The sequence below is a fragment of the Molossus molossus genome, unplaced genomic scaffold (assembly GCF_014108415.1).
Source record: "Molossus molossus isolate mMolMol1 unplaced genomic scaffold, mMolMol1.p scaffold_m16_p_23, whole genome shotgun sequence".
NCBI lineage: Eukaryota > Metazoa > Chordata > Mammalia > Chiroptera > Molossidae > Molossus > Molossus molossus.
The window spans coordinates 10009543-10023587 of record NW_023425359.1 but is presented as its reverse complement, the minus strand read 5'-3'; the positions used below and the strand labels follow the sequence as shown (position 1 = coordinate 10023587).

The 14045-nt window shown below is 50.2% G+C and overlaps 1 protein-coding gene across 1 annotated transcript; it reads left to right on the top strand.

Annotated features, from left to right (window-relative positions):
• Positions 1 to 11046: 11046 nt before the first annotated feature.
• Positions 11047 to 13768, top strand: MAP1LC3C (microtubule associated protein 1 light chain 3 gamma). Its single transcript, XM_036277760.1, has 4 exons — positions 11047 to 11104; positions 11194 to 11249; positions 11393 to 11499; positions 13543 to 13768. The coding sequence occupies exons 1-4, from the start codon at positions 11047 to 11049 to the stop codon at positions 13766 to 13768; spliced, it is 447 nt and encodes a 148-aa protein (XP_036133653.1).
• The last annotated feature ends 277 nt before the right edge of the window (positions 13769 to 14045 follow it).

Here is a 14045-nt window from a genome sequence, read left to right as displayed (position 1 = left end):
TCCGTACCTCGGTTGCAGTTTGTCCCCAGCCCTGGTGGCAGCCACTCGATGTGTCCCTTTCACGTTGATGTTTCTCTTTCTCCCTCCCACTCTATCTGAACAAAAAAATAAAAAAATGTCCTCGGGTGAGGATAAAAAAAAAAAAAAGAAATTTAAGTTCAATTCAATTTTAAATTTTAATATTTTTAGGATGTTTTTGGAGGAAAATAAAGTTTGATTCATTTAAGTTAAATCGAATTAAAATGATTAAAATGTATTTAAATACCTCATTGGGATAATATATTTTAAAATTTCATTTGAGCCCAGCCAGTGTGGCTCAGTGGTTGAGCATCAACCCATGCACCAAGAGATCACCGGTTTGATTCCCGGTCAGGGCACATGCCCAGGTTGTGGGCCAGATTCCAAGTGGGGGGCATGCAGGAGGCGTCCCGTCAATGTTCTCTCTCATCAATGTTTCTATCTCTCTCCTTCTCCCATCTTCTCGCTTTAAAATCAATAAAGAAAAAAAATAAAAATAAAAGAATAAATAAAATTGTATTTGAATATATTATTAATGTAAAAGTATTTTTATTTTATTTTAAACTTAATGCTTCTGAAAATTTAAAGAAAGTCTAGCCCTGACTGGTTTGCTCTGTGGTTAGAGCGTCAGCCCTCTGACCGAAGAGTTGAAGGTCACAGGGTCCCCACAGTTTCCATCCCTGGCCCTGGTTGGGGCGCATGTGGGGGGAAACCAATCCATGTGTCTCTCTCACGTCCATGGTTCTCTCTCTCCCCCTCCATCCCTCCCTTCTTCCCTTTCTAAAAAGTCAATGGAAAAAATATCCTCAGGTGAGGATGAACAAAAATAAATAAAAATTAAGAGAATAAGTCTAACATACCATTTGAAAAAGTGGCAAAATAATATAAAAAATGTTTGTGTCCCATCCTGGCCAGTTTGGCTCAGCGGTTGGAGCATTGGCCTGTGGACCAAAGAGTCCCAGGTTCGATTCCCGCTAGGGGCACGTACCAAAAAGAAAAACAAAAAATGTTTGTGGTCTGAAAAATATAGAAATAGCACTTTTAAACTTTCAAATGAAGTAAGAAATGTCTGGAATTAATATTATCACATGGACCGACAAATTTTAGGTTGGAAAATGTCCTGGGAATGTTTAATTTCATACTGGTTTCTGCTTAGAATGTTATACCAAAATTTTGGGGTAGTGTTTAGGTATATTAACCAGTTTAGTTAATATTCAGGATTTCATTTTTAGTAACTAAAGATTGAAGATTTGTGTCAATGCTGTTAAAACCACAGTTTTGAAACTGTTAAAAGCAGTCAGGAATTTGCAATGTTTTTGTGATTTGTCATCTGCTAACTTTGGAGGATTGACGACGCTCAAACTGATTCAAGGTAGCTGGATGCGGCCAACATGACGAACAGCAGAGGGTGACAAAGAGTCAGTGTCCTCCTGTGGCTACATTTTATTGGGTGTGCACATGTATACGGGCAGTTAACTGTTCACAGACAGTATTTTTTGTTTGCTTTTGTAGGTGAAGACCCCATCTAGTTTCAATACAATTCAAGCTTCCAATCTAAGATATCACTTCAAAGTGAATTATCTTAGCAATTTTGCTAAAATATATATATATATAAACCAAAGCTAAGGCTTTAAAAAGCTGGACTGGCAGCCTTTGGATGCTTCCAGGTTCAGCCTAGTCCAGGGTCTGAATCATTCTGACTCTCACCTGCTCCTGTCGGGCGAAGTAAGAACCCTCCCAACTGTGTTCTGGCTTCAACAGCGTTCCTGAGACGGGACACAAACGGCCAGTCGGTGGACAGTCGGCACAGTGAAGGGAAGGTCCCCCCCTTACGTTCCCAGTGAGGGAGAGCTATATCGAGTACATTTTTGTGTCTCCCACCGTTTTCAGTGAAAACAAACCGAACCATTGATACTTTCTGAGCCCGTGAATGCTGTTCTCTGCCTCAAATACTTGCCCAGCCCCCACCCCCTGCGCTGCCTTGCTCTGCCTGGGTCATTTCTACTCATTATTCAAACAAGAGCCCAAATGCCACTCCTCCAGGAGACTGTCCCGACCTCCGTCTGCATTTACTAGGTCAGACCCCCTAACCAGTCCCCTCCCCGCACCTGACCCCCTTCACTGCATCTTGTAAGAGACCCTGTTGTTTTACTTTTCTCTTACCTTCCAGGACCTGCCGGAGTGCAGGGTGTCCATCGCGTAGTAGGTATCCAACAAATGCTTTTTGAGTGATGGAATGAATATATTGTTGTGAAGTCACAATAACTGTCTCCATTTTTTAAACCTTTATTGTTGAGAGTGTTACACATGTCCCCATTTTTCTGTCTCCACTTTTAAAGATGGAAAGTCGAAGCTCAGCAGCAAGTAACCTCCCAGAACCCGGGAGCCAGGACGCAGGGGAGTCAGGCTGTACTGGGTGAGTGAGGGGTGGCCAGGCAAATTCCGGGGCTTCTGAGCTGCAGACTTTCTGCCAGGCCATCCTTACACCCCCCAAGCTCTGAGGACGCTACACGTGGGGCTCCTGGTGGCCAGGACCGATGCCCAGCGGCCTCCAGGGCCAGGCAGACCTTGAGCACACAGATGCAGAAGACAAGAAACAGTGCTGACTCCGGGCAGAATGAGCCCCACTTTGCTTTCGGGCTGTCTCCTGGGAGCCCTGCAGCCCTTCCCCCACCTGTCTCCAGGCTCCTTCTCCTACACATTCGATTTTTCCCACTTTTGCTCTCCTGAGTCTAAGGGATTAGTAGATCCTGGAACACCTCCTACTGCCAGACAACCATTCTTCACCCTGGGGGCAGGGGTGGGGTGAACACAGCAGCTGCAAGGTGGCGTGGGGCAGGAGGCCGTCAGGGCCTGCTGGCCATGCGTGGTGCTGGGATGCGGGCCCCGGTACCTTCCTCTCGGCACCCCAGGACCGAAGCGTCCTGCTCAGCCCCGTCCGAGCTGCGCGGCCTCTCTTTCCAGTGGCTGTACAAGTGTGAACACTGGCTGGCAGCTGGAGTATTTGCCTTTGGGGAGATCTCTGGCGTGTGGTCTGTTTTCATCAGAACTTGGGGATCCCTTAGCTTGAGGGCATTGTGGTAAGTGAAATAACTCAGAGGAAGACAAATACTGTGCTGTGTGATCTCATTTATACGTGGAATCTCCAACAAACAAAACAAAAGCTAACAAACAAATAACCCAACGTGTAGATACAGAGAACAGAATGGTGGTTACGAGATGGGGGGTGAGGTGGTGAAATGGGTGCAGGAAGTGAAAATGTACAAACTTCCAGTTACAAAATAAGTAAGTCCTGGGCATGTAGTGCACAGCAGGTGCTACAGTTAATGACACTGTGTCATACATTTAAAAATTGCTAAGAGAAGTAGATCTTTATGTTTCTTTATTGATTTTAGAGAGAAGTGAGAGGGAGAAAGATATAAACATCGATGAGAGAGAACGTCGATTGGCCGCCTCCTGCATGCCCCCCGCTGGGGATCGGGCCCACAACCTGGGCATGTGTCCTGACCAGGAATCGAACCGGTGACCTCTTGGTGCATGGGTCGATGCTCAACCACTGAGTCACACTGGCCAGGCAAAAGGGGTAGATCTTGAAAGTCCTCATCACAAGAAAAAATCATTTTGCAAACTATATGAGGTGATGGATGTTAACTAGAATTATTGTGGTGATCATTTTGCAATATATACAAACATTGAATCATTATGCATACACCTGAAACTAATATAATGTTATATATCAATTGTATCTTAATTAAAAAAAAAAAAAAAAAGAAAGAACTGGGAGATCTTTTGAGCAGAAGGAATGGATGTTCTGTGTGTGTGAAGCCCTCACCCTGGAGCTGTTAGGAGAATGTTTCAGGAAATGTTTTCCCTGTGACCGCAAAGGCTATTTTAAGCTAACTTTTAAAATTCTAGAGTGAAAAGCATTATATCATAATGCATATTTTGATGAAATATATCATGTGCTCAAACCTCACCAGCTGAGTTATCCTGACCAAATTTTTTTTAAGTTTCTGAGCTTAATGTGTCTTAAAAAAAAAAAAAGAAAGAAAGAACGGATTAAATCAGAAACTGGATTAAGCAGCCCAGTGAGTAACATGTAGATGTAATGTCAGTTTCCACCCCCGCCCAGTGACTTGGGCATGACGCATCCAGTGAGGGCAGATCCAGATCGTGAAGGAAATGTTGAAGGCTGTGGTGGATGCCGAGTTGCAAAACCCAGGTGCCTGCCCAGCTCCGAGGCACTAATGCCCCAGCTGTGAGTGCTAATGACTGGGGAGGCGCTCGGTGGAAGGGTGTGCCCTGGAGGTGCAGTGTGTCCGGTGCTGGAGAACCGAAAAGGAAAGGCATTGTAAGGACTGTGGAATTGCATGGCTGTTGCTGGGGCTGCGGTGCTTTCCAGAAAGTAAACAAAAGACTAGAATTGATTAATCATACTAAAAAGCTAAGTATGAAATCCAGGGGGCCTCCTTGGCAGAAACTTCACCTCCTGCAGCTAGAGGACAGAGTAAGCTGAGGATTGGGGCCACGACATAATTATGAACGGAACAGAACTCCAGAGAAGGTTGAATTCTCAATCTAGGCATGTTTGCTATGCGGAGCTCAGTGCCCTGGCTGGGAAGCATTGGAACCTGAGATTTGGGGTAGACACATCTGGGTCAATTCATCTGAAAATCTTGAGCCCCCCCGCCCCCATGTTCCCTTGATAGATCTGGTCTGCTTTTTCCAGGAGGCATTAAACAGCCACGGGGACAGAATGACATGGCCAGTTGACCAGCTGACGTTGGCCACCCCCCCCCCCAGGACCGGAATGATGAATGCAGAAACAGCCGTGCAGGCAGGGGTGGAGGCTGTGCATGGGCCCGGCAGCAGGGACTCCAGTTCACCAGTCCAGAAACCACTTCACTGTAGTGAAATCGCCCAGCCAAGAGGCCGATGCTGAAGCCCCGATATACCAGAGTCATCAAGGAGCCCAAGCCCTGCCGCAACATCAACAATGGCCTCGTCTCACTGCGGGGAGGAGCGCGGCTCATCCCGACTGCAACGGACACAGTCTGGAGGCGAGCTTGCGGTTTCCGCTTGCAGGGCTCCGGGCACCCCCACCGTGTGCTGGGCACTTTCTGGGGTGACATTTTGTGTGCAGATAAATCTACCGAACTTTCACAGCACATGAGCTAGCTGCCAGGCTCTGTGTGGCTACTGCGCATGCACAGACTGGTGAGGTCTGGCCCGCAGTCATTTAATAGCTACTGTGGGTTTCTGTCCTTCCTGGGACAGGACAGCAGCACTGGCAGCATTAAAACCATTTTAGCCCTGGACGGTTTGGCTCAGCGGTTAGAGTGCTGGCCCTTGAGCCAGAGGGTCCTGGGTTCGATTCCAGCCAAGGGCATGTACCTCAGTTCATCTCCAGCCCTAGTTGGGGTCGTGTGGGTGACAACCAATCGATGTGTCTCTCTCACATCGATGTTTCTCCCTCTTCCTCCCTCTCTCTCTTCCCCACTTTGTCTTAAAATAAATGTAAAAATATCCTTGGGTGAGGATTTAAAAAAAACAACCATTTCGCAGGTTAACTAAGTAAACCATGTGGCCTCATAATTCAGTGGCTAATTTGAGACTGGGAACCAGAATTGTTGATTCCCTTTCATGGTCTGACTCAGAAGAAAATGTCTTCACCCGTATTGATCAGATGAGTCCTGCTGGGAGGTGGCATCTTAAAGGGTGCTTGGTGGAAAAAAAGCAGGAAATAAAATGGAACAAAGTAAAGTTTGAATTTCAGCTTCTTGCCTCAAGGTTGTGAACACTGCCCCCCGTCCTGAGTGAGTCCTGGCTAGAAGGTCACATGTCTCCCATCTCCCCACTGGCCCCGTGAACCACGCGGTCCCGGCGAAGTGTGCAGAGGCGCCGCGCTCGTCTCTGAGGTGGACAGACCGATGCAGACGTACCCCTCTCACTCGCACATCGTTAAACTCCCAGCCTATTTCCACTGGAGGCAGAGTCCGTGGCCGGGAGATGAATGACAGCAGCCACAATGGGAAGGGACGGGACACGGGATCCGTCCTCATCAAGCCCTAAGCCCCACACGTCCACATTTGCCAAGGGACTGGCCTATTTTTATTTTATTCTTCTTCTTCTTATTATTATTATTGTTTTGAAAGAGAGAGAGATAGAAACATCCATGTGAGAGAGATACATTGATCAGCTGCCTCCTGCACACCCCCTACGGGGGATCGAGCCCAAAACCCGGGCAAGTGCCCTGACTGGGGATCAAACTGTGACCTCTGTCCATGGGATGACACTAAATCCACTGAGCCACACCAGCAGGGCAACTGGCCCATTTAATCCCATTAAAATAGGGAAACTGAGTCACTTTAGCAAAATCCTCAGGAATGGTTAAAATCATCCCAGAGAAGCTCCGGAAGAGGACTGGGCGGACAGACTTGGGGAAATGTCAAGGTCAAGGGACAGGAGAAGCAGCATCAGGGCTCTAGGCTTTGTGGGCAGCACGGGCTTGGGCAGCAGGGGGAGTGGGAGGGTGTGGCCCGAGGGGGCTCCTCTGAAAGCTCTATGCACATAGCGAGCACACTGCTTACACGAGATTGCATGCCATGTGGCCTACCGCTGTTACACGAGATTGCACGCCATGTAGCCTACCGCTGTTACATGAGATTGCACGCCATGTAGCCTACCGCTGTTACACGAGATTGCACGCCATGTAGCCTACCGCTGCTACACGAGATTGCATGCCATGTAGCCTACCGCTGTTACACGAGATTGCATGCCATGTAGCCTACCGCTGTTACACGAGATTGCATGCCATGTAGCCTACCGCTGTTACATGAGATTGCACGCCATGTAGCCTACCGCTGCTACACGAGATTGCACGTCATGTATGCCTACCGCTGTTACACGAGATTGCATGCCATGTAGCCTACCGCTGTTACACGAGATTGCATGCCATGTATGCCTACCGTGGTTACATGAGATTACATGCCATGTAGCCTACCGCTGTTACAAGAGATTGCATGTCATGTAGCCTACCGCTGTTACACGAGATTGCAAACCATCTATGTGAGCCACAGACTGCAGCAAGCAATGCAAAGATGTTTGGGAAGGTTCTTATTCATATAATAAATGTGAACTGCTTATGGATAAATGGACAGTCCATTATCTCCGTAGGGGCACTAAGGTGAACTGGCTCTGCAAACAAGGGAGAGTCAGCTGCAGAAGGAAGGAGAAAGGGGAGGAGAATCCCAAGAAAGATCCTGCAATCCAAAAGGTGAGAGTTTTTGGAAGGAGAAAATGCACAAGTCCAATGCTGAAGGATCAAAGACCGAATGAGGAGGAAGAGAAAACGGTGCCTGTGTGTATCGCTGCTAACCTCCCAGGAGCATGCATTAGGGTTGGGACAGGCTCCAGGCTGCAGGAGTTTTAGGAGCGGAGAGGCAGTGAGCTAAGTGGAAAGAGTGAGCTCGGCCAGCCCTTGCAAAAGGCTCAGGCAGTGTGAGCAGGGCTGGCCCCCTAGCTCCCCAGGACCTGAGCAGTCTGGTCATCCCATGCAGGTGTGTATGTCACGCAGATCCCACGTTTCACCTCCGCACAGCTGAGTGAGATGGGTGACAGCACGCTCATTGTGCTAATGAATAACAGGAGGCTCAGAGAAATGAAGGGACTTGCTAGTAAGCAAGATTTAGGACCTGGGTCTATTTTCAGAATTGTTCTTTCCATGACAGTCATGTTTGGTAAAGTTGAGGGAAGGTTGACTGGCTGTTATTTTAAGAAGCGGGGGTTGGTATAAGCATGTTCCTGGGGGGAAGGTATGAACTCCCCCTAACCCCAGTAGCAAGAGTCCACTCCCCACCACCTCTTATATTATCAGCCCACTGTCTTTTGTACCAGACCCCTGCCCAGGACATGGGGCTGAGAAGACAGAGGGATGAGAGTGGGGTGGGAGTGTGGGGAGGTGGGAATCAACATTTTCTCAGGCTTTTCTGTGGGGCAGGTCAAGGTCATTGTGAGCAATGTGCTTTGTTTATTGCAGTATCAGTAGGAAGGACCCCAGCTCCAGGCTGGGCACTCCTGCTCCAGCCATCTCCACGGTGCTGTTCCGATCCCCTCCCCCCCCAGTTCGGGTGGCCTCGACATCATGTGACTTCCGGGAAGCCCGAGGGGGCCCTACAGCACCCACGGACACCTGCTCTTCGCCAAAAAGAAACTTCTCAGCGAAAGAAGAACGATCTAGCCCATTCTTCTGCTGAAAAATGACATGTTCTGAGCATCACCACATTTTAATATTCTCCCGTCTTTTATTCTATTACCCCCTTCACCCCCACTACGCCCCAAGAGGTAGACTTGGCCAAGACAAGAATCCCATGTGCCAGCTGAGAAAGCAAAACGCAGGGCAGTTAGGAAGCATCCAGGAGCCCAGTATGAGTGACCCAACACTGCAGCGGGGTCTACTTTCCTTGGCCCCACCCAGGGCTACTTCCTTCAGCCTTTAAACCTGAATTCACGTAGACTCCCCCGGGGTTGTGGGGGCCTTGGCAGGCATGGAGGGAGGAGCCTCAGACTTGGTGCCAGGCTTTCTGTGAATCAGTTCACTAGGTCTCACATACCTACTCTGAATTAGGTGAAACCAACCACTTTAGGTAAAAAAAAAAATCACCATTTTGCAGAAAAGGAAAACCATACTTAGTAAAGTGAAGTAATTTATCTAAGATCAGAAATTAAGGTGCCAGTAGGGCGAGGCGGGCCTGAAATCCACGTTTCCTGCTCAGGGATGCTGGACCAGTTCCTGGGAATCAGACAGCCTAGGCTGGCCCCAACTCGGTGCATTCTGGGTAGTTGTGATCTGCCGAGTGTGTGTCCTACCTGCCCTCCCTGCCCCACACAAAGCAATGGCAGTTCCAATGACAGGATGGATTGGAAAGCCATTTTACTCGGGAAGTGCACCACACACCTGCTCCTTGTTGGGGGGGAGAGGGAGGAGGAGGGAGGAGGGAGAGAGAGAGAAAGAGAAAGGAGGCCATTCACCTCTTCAGTGATGCCATCACTTAATCACTTGATGTCCATCCCTGATCACTAACCCTGAGATCCATTCCCTTTGCTTCACCCAGCAAACTGGAGGACATACCATCAACTTCCTTTAAGGAAATCGGTTCATTCAAAGACTCTCGTTCAGCCGGTGTGGCTCAGTGGTTGAGTGTCGACCCATGCACCAAGAGGTCGCCTGTTCGATTCCCGGTCAGGACACATGCCCAGGTTGTGGGCCTGATCCCCAGTGCGGTGCATGGAGGAGGCAGCCAATCGATGTTCTCTCTCATTGATGTTTCTATCTCTCTCTCCCTCTGTCTCTAAAATAAATAAAGGGGGAAAAAAACAAAAACAAAAACAAAGACTCTTCACCACTGGATGAACTTGCAGGGAAATCAGTGAAGGAGACACAGAAACCTGCTCACGCCGTCACAAGGCCAGCCTGGACAGCATGTTTGGGAGGCAAGCTCTGGACTTGGGCCTGGCAGCTGTGTCTTGCTCTTCCCAGCTGTCTGGTCCCAGGCAAATGGCCCTCCGTTCCTCATCTCCCAAAGGAAGATCTTGGGGAAAATGCTCCCTTCCCTCCTTTATTGCAGAGAAGCTAAAATGACAACATACTGGAGTGTAGCACCATCTTGTACCAAATTTGTTTTAATCCCAATTGCCTCTTTCTAGCTGTGTGACCTTGGGCAAATTCCTTAATGCTTCTGTTCATAAGCTGCTCACTGGGAAGAATGGCAAGGACTGTGGCGAGAGTGCCTCAGCCTGTTCCAGCGACAGGCGGGTCCCCCGTGGCCTCCCTCCAAGGTGGCGCATCACTGAAGTTTAAAACTGTCCTTCGCGAAGGGCAGCCTCACTTCAGAACCTCAGCCCAGACCTAGGCTGTTTGATTTTATTATGAACCCGAATTTCTCCAGCAAAAATAATATCTTGGGCCCTGGCCGGTTTGGCTCAGCGGTTAGAGCGTCGGTCTGAGGTACAGAGAGACCCGGGTTCGGTACCTCGGTTGCAGTTTGTCCCCAGCCCTGGTTGGTCGTGTGGGTGGCAGCCACTCGATATGTCCCTTCACGTTGATGTTTCTCTCTCTCTCTCCCTTCCTCTTTCTCCCTCCCACTCTATCTGTACAAAAAATGGAAAAATAGCCTCGGGTGAGGATAAGAAAAAAAAAATATCTTGGACTCAGTGACCCCACTTCTAGGAATATACCCTAAGAAGCCTGAAACACCAATCAGAAAGAATATATGTACCCCTGTGTTCACAGCAGCACTATTTACAATAGCTAGGATCTGGAAACAGCCCAAGTGTCCATCAGTAGACGAATGGATGAAAAAGCTGTACACATACACAATGGAGTACTATGCAGCTGTAAGAAAGAAAGAAAGATCTCTTATCCTTTGAGGTGACATGAAGGGACCTGGAAAGTATTATCCTAAGCAAAACAAGCCAAGCAGAAAAAGACAAATACCACATGATCTCACTTATTTGCAGAATATAATGAACATAACAGTCTGAGGAATAGGGTAGACCCAGAGATGTGAAAGTGGGGTACAGACTGACAATCCCCAGAGGAGGGGGTGGGGGGGAGGGAAGAGATAAACCACAGAACTTATATGCATGTATGCATAACCAGTGGACATAGACAACAAAACCGGGGAGGGGATGGGGGGGGATGGGGAGGAGGGTTTCAATGGGGTAAAAAAGGAGAAACATCTGTAACAAAAATAATAAAAAACAAAAATAATATCTTGAACCGGTCATGAGCAAAGTGCCTTTTCTGACCAGTAAGCAGGTGGCTGTCCCATTTCCATCCTGAGAATTGACCTCCTCCTGCCCAGGGAGGGGAGGGGGGAGGGTTGGAGAGGCCTGATGTCACACAGCCCTACATAAGGGCCTCCTTTAGGCTCCTGCAGGAGGATTGGAAGCAGCTGGGGGAATGAGTTAGGTCCTGGCTGTGGGATTTTTTTTTAAAGTCAGACACAGACACAGCTGTGGAGCAAAATGCAAACTCCACAAAAAAGCCGAAGCCTCAAACCCTTCAAGCAGAGGAAGAGCTTAGGTAAGGTTCTCGGGGAGCGTCTGGGGTGCCAGCCAGGGGGGGAAGGCTTCCGCTGTTCGCTTACTCTTTCGTACTTGAAATGTCCACAGCAACCAGACAAGAGGAAGTTGCTGGAATCCGGGCAAAGTTCCCGAACAAGATCCCGGTAAGACTCCACTGTGTTTTTTGAAAAGGGGTGTACTACTCTGTTAGTGGAAAACAGGAGAAGAGCAGAAAGCCCACGACGTCTCCCTGCTCTGAGCTCAGACACTGAGCTGAGGCACGCTCTCAGGGCTGACCTCTTGACAGGTGGTAGTGGAGCGCTACTCCAAGGAGAAGTTCCTGCCGCTGCTGGACAAGACCAAGTTCCTGGTCCCTCAGGAGCTGACCATGACCCAGTTCCTCAGCATCATCCGGTAGGCGACACGCTGCACGGGAGGGGGGAGGGGAGGGGGGAGGGGGAGGGGGAGCAGGTCCCTGGGCGCTTTATTTTCTGTTGTGTTAGTCTGGTTGGTTTTGAGGACGGGCGCCTTCCAGGAGAAGAGGGAAAGGCTTTCTCAGTAAATCACCTTGTAAATTCTGCATGCCCAGGAAAGATGCTCTGAGGCCCTGTGTTTGAAACAGGTGGGAAAACTCCTCAGATAACAAATCGAAAGAGAGTAAGAGCTGCCAACATTTCTAAGAATTTTCTGAAACTGCCTTGGCTCTAGAACTAGTCCGGTGTATCTTTTCTTCCAAACAGCGTGGGAAACTCAGTCAGCCTTTTCCCAGTAGACACCGCACCTTTTCAGGGCACGCTCGCCTGGGGGTGGGGACCTCTTCAAAAGGTAAATGCTCCCTGCACTGCTCAGATAAGAGGGCCAGGATGGTGTCCCCCAAACACGCTCCTCCCTTGGGACAGGGCACAGTAAAGAAGACATAGCTACTTTCAAAGCTTAAGAGAACTAAGTGTGTCTCTGGCCCCGTGCATTCAATGCAAATGACAGTGAATATGACCCAGTGGGTCCTTCACAGGGTCAATGTCTACAGGGGCTCGCCCTTGGAAGTGGGTAGCTGTTGCAGCTTGGTTTTTCAAGAATTCATTATGAATAGACATTTGTTTCTGTTTTATCTGTTTTAATGAGTTATTTAAGAGCAGCCTGTTCCTCTCCTCAGAGAGGCATATGCCACTCCAGTGTGAATGGAGGTGACTGAGAATGAGTTAGGATTAGATCCCATCATGTTGATGTAACATTAGGTGACCCCCACCCCCCACCCCTGGCCAATAAACCAACCCTTTGAGATCTGAGAGCTGGTCTTTTCGCGTTGCGGTCAGGGACCCTCCTGTCTCCTCCACCACCCCTGACTCACCTCCTCATTCCCACACTGATGTCCACAATGTTTATTGAGCACCATGTTCTGAGTGTTCTCTGGGCTCTGAGTTTACACGGTGAACAGAACAGACAGACTCCGGCCCACAGCCTTCCCCCTCGGGGAGATGCCACAACCCTCATCGAAGGAGAGCGTGGCAAAGACAGGAGCAGACGGAGGTGCAGACGTGGGAACGGGGCTTCCTTCAGGGCCAGTGGCAGCCCAGCCACTCCGGGCTCCACCCCTTCCGCTAGCCGTTCTTTTCTACCTGAAGACAGCCATGCACTGTCAGAGCGAAAACCTTCGGGGTCATTGTGGGCGGGATTATCTGGCTGTAAAATTAATCAGGCTCCAGCCACCCCTGTCTCCCACTGACGCCTGGACCTAGCTCACCCGTGGGTATGTTCCCCAGCCCCCAAAGCTCTGAGGCTGGAGTGGGTGGGCTGTGGCCCCCTCGCCAAGGAGAGCCAGTGGACATGTGCTTCAGGTGAGACGGAGCCTTGCCTGTGCATCACACCATCACGCTGTCCTCTACTCCAGGATGAATCAGAGCGCAGGTGACCTTGACATGTGAGGTGTGTCCAGTTGAACTTTGCTGCTTCTCTATCTGCTTGCTGTGGAGGGAGAAAGGGCAGCAGATCCCTTCCAAAGGCCATTCAAGGCTATTAAACGAGGTGCTGGAAGAGACCGGGATCCCCTTCGTACCTCTTGGGAAATCCCTTTAATTTCAAAGCAAACAGGGGCTTATTAACATTTTTGTGTTGGCACATCTGCTAGTTAATGATGGGAAGGCGTCCCCCTTCCGGCCCAACTAGGAGGCGGGTGGTGTCTCAACGTCCAAGGAAGGAGGCGGGCACAATTCAGTCTTCCTGAGCGTCAGACTGGATTCCTGGCTGCTTCCCAGATCTAAACCAAATCTGTGCGGTGGGGCCCAGGAACCTGAACTTCACCAGCCTCTCCCGGGTGGTTCTCAAGTTGGGGGACAACAGCGGAGTGGGGAGCTGGGGGCACGGTGACAGGCTTGTCAACCCGGCCACAGGTTAACCTTCCCCTGCCGCCCTTCCCCTCCCCCCTCCCCCACCCTCCCCCCTCCCCCACCCCCGCGCCAGGAGCCGCATGGTCCTCGGGGCCACCGAAGCCTTCTACTTGCTGGTCAACAACAAGAGCGCCGTCAGCATGAGCGTGACCATGGCGGAGATCTACCGGGACTACAGGGACGAGGACGGCTTCCTGTACATGACCTACGCCTCCCAGGAGATGTTCGGCTGCGGCACCGGCGGCCGCGGGGATCGGGCAGCCTGGGGCGCGGACCCTGCCCCCGGGCTGCTCCTCTAACCGCGGGGCCCTGGCCGACAGGCCCACCAGCTTCCTTCCGATGGACAGACAGACAGACAGACAGACAGCAGGGCCTGCGCGTGGGAGCTGCGACCCCCTGGCCGGGAGGCCCGGCTGCCTGCTCCCCTAGTGCGCATGCGCCGGACCCCCTGGGAAACCGCGGAGGCTCCTGGGAGCTCTGTGCGTCCTCCGCCTTTTTGGGGTGAGCTTTGCTCACTCCTGCGGGGCTTTTGTGCGATGCTGTCTCTTCCGTGCGGAGGCCGCAGGCCCTGAGCTG